We start from the raw sequence: 10,017 nt of genomic DNA on the forward strand, positions 1-10,017 counted from the left end.
GACTCCCTGGCTAAAAGAGTCATGTCTGTATCGTGTATGGTGTAGCTGAATTTCGATATATTGATTATGGAGATATGTCATGCTCCATCCATAAGTACCACTGGTTGTGAAAAAATTTCCCCGTTATCTGGGTTGGGGGGTTTTGCACCAAAGATAAAAATAAGATGGAAAAACGCTGGCATATTTGGTTCGTAGGTGCAACACGGGTTAAATTCTTCTTAAGAACCAGATCTCTTCTAATTGACGCTCCCATCTTATGGTAAATCCTGCCAGTCTTAATTCCGCTTGGCTACTACCATCTCCTAATCATTCAATAAGATCTAATCGATTCCATTTTTAGTATTATTTGATTGGATTTTCTTATTTACCCCCTTTAAGATGTCACATAATTTCAACTCTTCAGCAAATCACTTTAATCTCGACACATTTTCAATTCCATGGAACTGGACCGGTATGCGTTCTTCAAAGGATGGCCGCCTTCAAGCCCACCTCTAGAGCTAACAGCTCAATCAATGTTAGGGTATGGGAGGGGGGAGGGGTTTGGTGGTCATTTCCAAAGGGGAGGGAGAGTGACAAACTGGACACCCAAACAGCATGCCCAGCCTTCAGCCTTTAGCCTTTAAATAATTTTGAAAATATTTTATTTAAACTCTTAAAAATGACATGGTAAGTCACCTTTAAATGATTTTGTGAAATCTTTTTAATCCCTAATTTAAAGAATTTTAAAGAGATAAAGAATGAAGAATTAAAAAATTACATGTTCTAAATACGCCTAATGAGGTGTCTCGAGACAATCTCATATGATATCTCGCCTCCAAAAATTCTACAACGATCCATACTACAAAGAATATCACAATCATGTGTGAAAATTGTCTACAGCATTAGTGCAGTGAGCATCAGGTAGCCGGGAAGCTCTTTGGGCATGTGCCCAAATATTCTCAACCATATGATGCTCACTGAATTTCACCACTCCAGAGGATATGGACTCCACAATCAGAGTTTTGGCATACCTTATTACCACCAGTCCTGGCCTGTCACACCTACCCACTCACAGTCCACCACCCACCTTTCCGTCTTGTCAATGGAATCTCCTTTATAAGAATACAATATCATTGCCTGATCGATCATAATGCCTCACCCAGGCTTCCCTAAGCGCCTTCCATTACACTAGCTACAGAAGCAATCCCAAACCTACCATTCCCTCGACTCCTTGGATACCTGAGAACAGTGCTTCCCAATCCAAATATTAGCTAATATGATACCATACATAAATCCATGATCACATTCACAATGAGACGCCAACACCACCTAAGCCAAAAGTTATCAATACACAATTTATGATACCTCATGCCCTCATCAGCAATCCACAACGGCATCAATGTCCTGATGTTCAAATAGATCCAGAAGCAATATATAATCAAACCAGTGTTTCACATCGCCTCTTTTCAAACCACCTCCAAACACCCATCTAGCCGCCACTTAACCTTTCACAGCCATTAAGCATACTCATGGTGCATAGGTTGACCATATCATACAACACCAGTAAGTATATTCTGTTTCTGTTTACCACGATCCCTTTTGCTATCTGCGATTTCCGGGCAAACTCTCCAGCTCTTGCAGCATGTATTGCCGGTAATAGAGGAGTCTAGTGTACACCCATTCACATTGACTCTCACATGCTAAATACAAAGAGGGGTAGCTTTATCATTCTTCTCTCCATAGTCCCCCAACCTTCCTTTTTTTCTGCAACAGTAACATCAGCCACAGCTTCAGCTGCCACCTTTTTTTTTTGGGTAATGATTCAGCTGCAACTGCAATTTTGTTTTCCGCCTAAGTCTCCTGCTGTTGCTGCTATGATTCCTCAATCTTCTGTTAGCAGCATCGGCAGCACCCGGATTCCACAGGATTTTTAATATTATAAATCACAATTCATCAAATCCACTGTTTAGAGCCACCTTATCAAGACGGCATTGGCCTGTAAGGACAGTGTCCCCACCCCCTTTAGTTTTGATATTATAACAGTAAAAAAAAAAAAAATGCAAGAACTACCTAGTTTTGAAACTAACAGTTTCATCCTGGAGAATAGAAAACTATCCCATTACAGTATTGACCTCCATTGTGACTCGGGCCATTCCTAAAAGCATAACTCTTCCAAGTTTCTCCAAATGCATTTGGACCAGGAGCTCTTTATATTCCAATTAATTGGTCCCCCATCCATGACCCTCACTCTTGCTTTTTCAGAATTTATATTTCTTTAATTTCTATTTCACTGAAATAAGGTGTAACAATCTAACCAAACAATTTCAAAAATATAAATCACCCCATGAAATTGAAATTGTAATCACACTAAATCAGGCCTATATTCAAGCTTAAAATCATTTAAAATCTTTAGCATTGTTAATCCCAATGCAAACAACGTTGTAATCATCAGACTTCTATCCCCCACAACACTTCCCACCTCGTCCACTAACAATTCTGACAGATTCAAGAGCATACACCAAATCCATACTCAAACTTATCACTTTCTGTATGTCAATCAATACTGTTTTCTAGAACTAACTACATTCTTCTCCACAAAGCAAAATCAACCTGTACATATTTTTCCCACAACTGATAACAAGCACAACATATTACTTCAACGGGAATAAATAGCTGACAGCCAACAATTGTGTAGCCGATTTCTTAAACAAATAGAATGTGTTCAGTCCTTGTCATAATGAATATACCACCTTACATGCACGGGTTAAAAAACCTCCTCCACATAATTCACATTAGAACGATACAACTGAAAACCCGCACAAGGGTCAGCATTAAAAAATATTTAGTTCAAAAATGCCAATAAGGAGATTGTCTTGCAACATTTGCCATAAGTTCATGGGAATTCACAGAAAACCATATTAACATAGTGAAGGCAAAACGCTAGGAGTACAAAGGCCGACTCTTAACCATTCACCTTTCGAAGTCCTAGAGAATAACTCACTATCTTTAGCAGACAAACGTCTACTTATCACTCCACTGATCAAGATCCATTGAATAAGTGAAAGAATGGTGAACATTGATAGTATGACAACCAAAATTTTCCTTCAAAAAGCACAGAACATTCATGCCTCAAGCAACTAGAACATCAAGAAAATGTAAATAGAACCCACGAAGCAAATGATTGGCATGTAGAACTCGATATATTTAAAGCATATGCAATCATTTTGCATTCATTCAGAATTACTAATGGCGGCAAAAACCACTATGGTCTATTAGGAAGCCAACAGCTAAAGACTCTTAATTCGTGCCATAATATGTTAAATGATTGACACAGAAGTTTCGGGAGTTACTCGAAAGCTGTATATCAGCTCAAATGAAAACAACTTCAGCAGAGTTTTTCAATTTAGTTTTCAAGGTTGCACCACATAAAGTAAGATCAGAGGAACAAAAGCTCCAACTGACCTGCATAAGATAAAAACACAGGCATACCAGCAGAGCTACTGGAACAGACCGCAACCAGGTAGACCAAATCAGACCAAAGCCAATCAGCACCAAAATCAGTAGTACCAGATTCAACCTGACCCGCAACTAGAAATGCAATCAACAGCAGCATTAGGTGGATATCGGCTACCACTTCACAGGTACAGCCACAACTTCATGTGCTATCACACTGATACCAATATTATCCGCTACAGCTTCACAGCTACAGCCACAACTCCATGTGCTATCACATCTCAATACATGATGCAACAAATCAATATCCTAATAACTAGACATTGAATGACTTGAAGTCTAACCAAGAACCCTAAACAAAATAAGCAACCATGCAGCTGTTACCCTGTTGACCATGTTATAATGGAAGGGTCAAGCTCAGCAAATAGGCCTCATTCTCGAGTCTGCAACAACATTCGAATCTCAGGTCCAGGACACTCGCAGCATCAGCTACAGGTAAATTATGTTCCCCCTCTGCCAATGTTCTTAGGCCATCACAGCTACAACTACTCCTTTCAAGGCCCAAAACATTACAACCATTGAAGCCATGGAGTGTGGTCAGGTAAAATGCCTGAATCCAGATGGATGAAAGACCAAAAAAAGAAGATAATTGAATCATGAATCTTACCAATCATTGGATCATCACAGCAAACTGATTAACATTTTAGGAAGTGAGAACCACCAGATTACTACTGTTTGGAACGAGCATCAAAACGAACATCATCCATCAAGTACAAAACAGCATCAACAGCTACAATATCACCATCTCGCCAATCAGCCACATTAATTCTTTTCACGAACATAACTATAAAATCCCAATATTCAATTCATCCAAGTCAGAACTCCCATGACTAAGCTAGAAAAGGAACATGCTTTAGAAAAAGAAAATGAAAACAGAAATACGAGAGTTGACACATTATGAAACCTCTTGTAAACACCATCAGAATCTACTCAAACCTACAAATTACAAAAGACATCAAAGTGCCAATTATTTTAGCTAAACCTAAGGATGCATCAAGTTCAACAAAATAATTAACCTTCAAATGAAGTCCAGAGCTACCAAAACTATCATCTAGTAATTTGACTAGGACAAGCAAAACCATGAAGCTATTTTCCAGTAGCAATAGAGCTACAGATGGTACATTAACCAATATTCAGTGCCAGAACAAGCCATGCTACTCCATCATTCCTGCAAGACAAATCAAGATCACTTGATTTCAGTAATCAGTCCAGGTTCAAAAGAAAATAATGAAAACAACAGGTGCAAGAACTCACATCAGCATCTGAATTCTGTGGAGACGAGCTCCGAGAAGCACCAGTTCGATCTCGGGGTGAAGCACTTCTAGGTGATGACGAACGCTCATCTTGGCTGAGTCTATCAGGACTTCCATCCCTAGATGGAGGCGTCTTCCTTGGAGAAGGACTATGTCGAAGAGGGGAAGCACTACAAGATAAATATAGATAATGTCAAGCAAAATAGGCTGTAATGCACAAAAATTAGACCACTACAAGCCCAAATAAGAAAATACAAACCTCTCATAAGACCGGCTGCGGCTTCTCCTTCTCTCATCATCATACCTGCCTCTGCCACGACCTCGGTAGTAATCAGGACTAACACTGCGACTCCTGGTTCGGCGGCGATAATCCCTCTCCCTGTGACGATACCTGTCACGATCATATCTACCCCTACTTCTACTACGACTTCTCCTCCTGTAATCCCTATCCCTGTAATCATCTCGGTACCTGAAATTATTGATGATCAGCTTGTGTAAGTTATATGAGAGTTGAAGTTCAAACCTATATTTTACAAGGAATTCATCAAGCTCACAGCATTGTAATTTCCAGCATATGTGTCTAAACTAAGAAATACCAAGCCATTTAGAAAATAAATCAATAAATATTGGTATAAGCTGTAATTGAGAATAAAATAAAAATTGAGATACAAGATGTTCCCAACACACTTGTCATATGCCTCTGAAAATGCACTTCCTCGGGAGTCGGAGACCAAGGTATCAAATTCAAATTAATGAATCATAACAGCACTCCAACCCAAGTTTTTAAAAAAGACAAATAAAATGGCAGTACAGCTACAGAATAGAACTAACTGGACTAAACACTTCTACTACAACCATTTCTTAGGTGTCAGGAAACCAATCAATTTCACAATACAACTGCACTCCTGCAACAGTTCTCTACAAAAGAAAATATCAAATTGCACTCCAACTGCAGCATAAATAACGCATGGACTTGACTCTTCTGGTACAAGTCCTAGAAGTCCTTCCTCATTTCAATAAAACTATTTACTGATGTCAGCAAAAACCTATCACACCAAATTCAAACATTCTCATCCAAACTGGACTACCCTTAGAACAGTAGTCTACTAAGAACAACATTGCATCTACTATTTATTAGATTATTCCTAAATTGTGAATGCTTAACTGCAGCTTTTTTTAGTATTGTCTGTATCATTGCCTGTTCAATTATTCCTAAATTGTGAATGCTTATTGCACCTTACCTCAGTAGTGTTTGTATCACTGCCTGTTCAACACACAAAAAAGTACATATGCATACAACACTGCTTATTTATGCTAGTATTGACAAAACATAAATCCAGGTTATTAGTTAACAATAAAAAGAAAATCTTCTAATATTATTTTAAAACCTAAAAACAAGCATGAAGAAATTACAATAGTATCAAAAATAATAAACCAGGGAAGGAGTATTGAATCTATTGATCAGCTGCAGATCATCATAATTACATGCTGCTTTACTTAGCAGTCCAAATGCTTGTTGGGAATACACGAAAATTTATTTGTATGTCTTAATACATAAACATAAACCAAAACAGAACTCCTAGTGCCCAACATAAGGCCCATGGAAAGGCCTGTTCAGATTTAATTGCATAACCCCACATTCACAGGCTGCAACCCCAAATTTCCAAGGTACCTCTCAGAAGCAAAGGAAACTAGGAATAAAATCAACTAATAATACAACAATTTCAGCCATTCCCATCATAGTAATTGCTTTTGATCACTTACAATGATGACATAACGACCACATAAGCATCATATTTCATTAAGGGCATATGCATCTATGTTGTGTCTCCATCAGAAACATTACAACCAGATAACTATCATGTTTCCAAAAGGGTAAGGGTAAGGGTAAGGGTAAGGGTAAGGGTAAGGGTGGGGGGTGGGGACAAAAGAACAGCATACCAAAGTATTCCACTACCAGACTGCAACTAACATGACATAGCATTTGTTACAAGCATCCCTAACCTTGGGCGGGGGCTACGGCTTCGTGACCTGCCTCTTGACTTTGTCAATGATTCCACTATCCTTCCTTTCTGTCTGTGAATAGAGAAAGCACATAACTCAGACTTGCAGTTTAAGCCAAGATTTAAAAAAAAAAAAAGGTATTAACCCAAAAAAAAAATTGCCAGGAATTGGCCGAGAGTATTAACTTTGGTTGGTTGGAAAACAATAAAATTAAAGCATCTCAAAAGAAATTATTAAAATCACCATAGGTCCAACAAGCATGAGAAATTAGGATGCACGGAGAACATGAACTTATATGGGAGCAACAGGCAGAACTCATGAAGCCCACACTTAGCCAGTCGGGTTAGGCTTAGTTGAGTAGAATGCAGGATACATTTACTTTGAAGAACACAGTGAGTCAGATAATAAAATGATGACGACTGTACTTTTGTCAAATGAAATTCCAAAGCCAACAATTTCTAATCAATCATTAGCAACAACAATCTTTCTACATACCAAACTACATTAAACCTTTTCAAGGCCACATGCAACGAAAAAAAAAAACCAAAAGTGATGATGCAATATGCATAAAATGGTCCATAATACTAAACAAGGGGGTGGGGGTCCCTTCTCCCTATGTGAGAAGACATAGATATAGATACTTGGATCCTCCGAAAACGAGAGAAATATATCATCAGAAACAGGATAATTGACTACTTACATTGGTTCAGCATTTGGCCCATATTTTGCGAATTGAACCATAATCTCTCTGCCATCAACATTCCTTCCTACAATTTAAGACATCACCAAATGCACAAGCTTCATTAGTTAATTATTTAAGCAGTAAACAGTAACAAAATTTGGACTTGAAAAGAAAATACCGGCCTCCGAATAAAAATACCAACCGTCGAGCCTTTCTACTGCCTTCTGTGCCTCGTCCGCATACTTATACCGAACAAACGCAAACCCGCGTGAGTCCCCAGTCCTGATAACATCAAATGAAAATAAGCTTACAGATTGTGATCTCAGAACACAACGTAATCGACAAGAAAGCGTTCTAGCGTCTCCAAACCTTCTGTCTCTCGGGATAAAGATGTCGACGACCTTCCCATACTTATCGAACAGCGGGAAGAGATCATCTGCTGTAGTTCCTAGTGAAGAACAATCAAACTAAATTAAAAGAAAGAAAAACAGATAGAAGACAACCGAAAGGAGAGGGAAGGGAACCTCAAGAAAGATGAGATACTTACGGAAGGTGATGTTAAGAACGAGAAGAGAGTATGTATCTCTGATATCTGGAGGACCGGATCTACCAAAATGTGACATCTCTGCAACTGAACAAACGAGATAGAACAGGAAGGATAAGGGTTAGCCTGTTAGGGTGGTGATATGAGGCAAAGGAAATTTCTTTCAATACAAAGAGAACTTTCGAGAGGTGTTTCCTTGAGAATAAACCTTCTTATATTACCACTTCTACCCTTCCTTCTTCAGAGTTTAGAGTGTTCTAGACTTCTGGTTCTTATAGATAAGGGTGTCAACCGGTAGGTCTGGGTCGATTTTGGTCGGGCCTAATCTATCCCCTCACCTTAGGATGTCCCATGATGATGGACCTGTTTTATTAATCAGTTCTCATAAACTAGCTGATTAGGCATGGCCTCATTTATTAACAATTAGCCGTATACCAATATTTAATTTGGCTCAAAAGTGGGTCTTAAGGGGTTACTAAACCATTTATCTCTAAACAGGCTCTAAACTCAATTAAGCATGACCTCTTAAGAGCTAGATTAAGCCCGATTGATATTGACTTATTATTATTGTAGGATAGCAGGCACCTAAAATAACAGTCCAAGTATAGAGTTTAATAATGTATGAATTAAGCATTTAACTAGGGAAAAAGAACTCTGTCAATCCGATATTGCTTACAATAGTGAAAAGACGAGAACATCCAAACCTATTATGTACAAAAGATGCTTATGTGTGCCTTCCAATTAGTCAATTGGATCGACATAGACAGCACCAGACCAGACCGACAGTGTTCATTTGCCCATTTAACTAATACAAGAAGGCTCATTGATTCCAAATCCGCACATTGCTAATACAAAGTTCCTGGCGTCGTACTATACTTTCGGATTTTAAGGTTGAAGGCCATTCCAACGGCCGTGATTGTATGATTTATAGCTGGGGATGATCTCTTACAACCTCAAATCTGTGGGGTCCAGACTCCAGACATTCCGTGAGGAAAACGTGGACCATTGGATATACTAATACCAAAGCGTACACTTTCAGTTAACTATCTTGATTATGGACCCCACACAGAAAGCGAAATCATTCTCGGTGAGACAAAGAACCCTGAACCCCAGCATAAAGGCTCGTCGGCGGTTTCTCGTGTTCCCTCGCATTTCTGTTGTCCTTAGCTGCCAATCAGTAGGTAACTTCTCTGGGAGAAGAAAGTACATACCAGAGGAAGGAGAAAAAACCCTAGCTTTTTCTCTGGTCGCCATTAATGGCGACGGCCAAACCGAAAGGTCTGGCTTCCAATTCTGTTAAGCCCGATCGAAAGGTTTGGCTCTATCTGGTTTTTCTCACACTTCAATATGGAGCACAACCATTGATTTCGAAACGATTCATCGGGTAATTGCCTTTTTCTTGCGTTGTTTTGGTCGATTAGGACAAGCTAATCAGTAAATCCGGTAAATGCGGTAATTGTATTGAGCTAGTCCTGCAATGCGGTCTTACTGTGGCTTCTCATTTTTTATATTTTGATAGTGGTTATAGTTTGCTACAGGAATGTGTAATTAGGGTTTATTTTTGAATTGGATGATACATTTGAGCATTTTTAGGTGATGATTCTTCTGATTGGATTAACATAACTCAGAAAGAGAGAACAAAATAATGAATGTTTGGTATGCATAATGTTCTTGAGAGACATGGTGGCTCTGTTAGCTACTGATCCAGGTTGACTATGCAACTTGTATGAGTATGACTGCAGTCATGAGCCTATCAGCGAGAATATTTATGGTAATTGTTATTTATGTTTAACATAATCGGAGGGAATTGGGAAATAGAAAATGACAGTTCTCTAGTAGCTTAATGCAGCGGTGGCTAGCACACAATCAACATGGGATAAAGTATCTTTACTGAACATCTTGTTATATTGGATATTGGGATCAGTGAATTCTCAATGGAGTCGGCTGAGGTAGTTAGAGATTAATATATCTATTTGTACCCCTTCTGTGCTAAGTATATACTATTGGCTCCCGTAACATTGTCATTATCTAATTGAAGGGTT

General features: G+C 38.8%; 2 protein-coding genes across 11 annotated transcripts in view; one reads left to right on the forward strand and one right to left on the reverse strand.

Moving 5' to 3' along the window:
- Positions 1 to 3,353: 3,353 nt before the first annotated feature.
- On the reverse strand, positions 3,354 to 8,164 carry LOC122069560 (serine/arginine-rich splicing factor SC35-like). 8 transcript variants are annotated; one of them, XR_006137490.1, is made up of 10 exons: positions 7,979 to 8,162; positions 7,801 to 7,879; positions 7,634 to 7,713; positions 7,450 to 7,516; positions 6,750 to 6,821; positions 5,005 to 5,214; positions 4,747 to 4,915; positions 4,509 to 4,660; positions 4,100 to 4,276; positions 3,354 to 3,682 (listed from the first exon to the last, which is right to left on the reverse strand). XR_006137490.1 is itself a non-coding variant. In XM_042633629.1 (8 exons), the coding sequence occupies exons 1-8, from the start codon at positions 8,052 to 8,054 to the stop codon at positions 4,655 to 4,657; spliced, it is 759 nt and encodes a 252-aa protein (XP_042489563.1). In that variant the 5' UTR covers positions 8,055 to 8,162; the 3' UTR covers positions 4,360 to 4,654. The 8 variants fall into 8 exon arrangements, 1 of the variants encoding a protein (XP_042489563.1); XR_006137484.1 differs by having other exon boundaries at positions 3,354 to 3,977; XR_006137481.1 differs by having other exon boundaries at positions 3,354 to 3,983.
- A 931-nt stretch (positions 8,165 to 9,095) lies between these two features.
- Positions 9,096 to 10,017, forward strand: part of LOC122092745 (UDP-N-acetylglucosamine transporter ROCK1) — a 10,701-nt gene continuing 9,779 nt past the window's right edge. For 2 of the 3 annotated variants that reach the window (XM_042663019.1, XM_042663025.1), the window contains exon 1: positions 9,096 to 9,359. In XM_042663019.1, the coding sequence (XP_042518953.1) occupies positions 9,232 to 9,359 (128 nt within the window). In that variant the 5' untranslated portion in view covers positions 9,096 to 9,231. The remainder of the gene's footprint in view (positions 9,360 to 10,017) is intronic. The other variant, XM_042663012.1, reaches the window with a different exon arrangement.

This window comes from Macadamia integrifolia, chromosome 2 (genome assembly GCF_013358625.1).
Source record: "Macadamia integrifolia cultivar HAES 741 chromosome 2, SCU_Mint_v3, whole genome shotgun sequence".
NCBI classification, from domain to species: domain Eukaryota; kingdom Viridiplantae; phylum Streptophyta; class Magnoliopsida; order Proteales; family Proteaceae; genus Macadamia; species Macadamia integrifolia.

Bases quoted from the DNA above. Each gene is read 5' to 3' on its own strand.
- LOC122069560 (XM_042633629.1), bottom strand. From the start codon at position 8,054: ATGTCACATTTTGGTAGATCCGGTCCTCCAGATATCAGAGATACATAC. The intron at 7,714-7,800 runs GTTTGGAGACGC...TGATGTTATCAG, and splicing joins TTTATCCCGAGAGACAGAAG to GACTGGGGACTCACGCGGGT. The intron at 6,822-7,449 runs GTAAGTAGTCAA...CTCTATTCACAG, and splicing joins GGGCCAAATGCTGAACCAAT to ACAGAAAGGAAGGATAGTGG.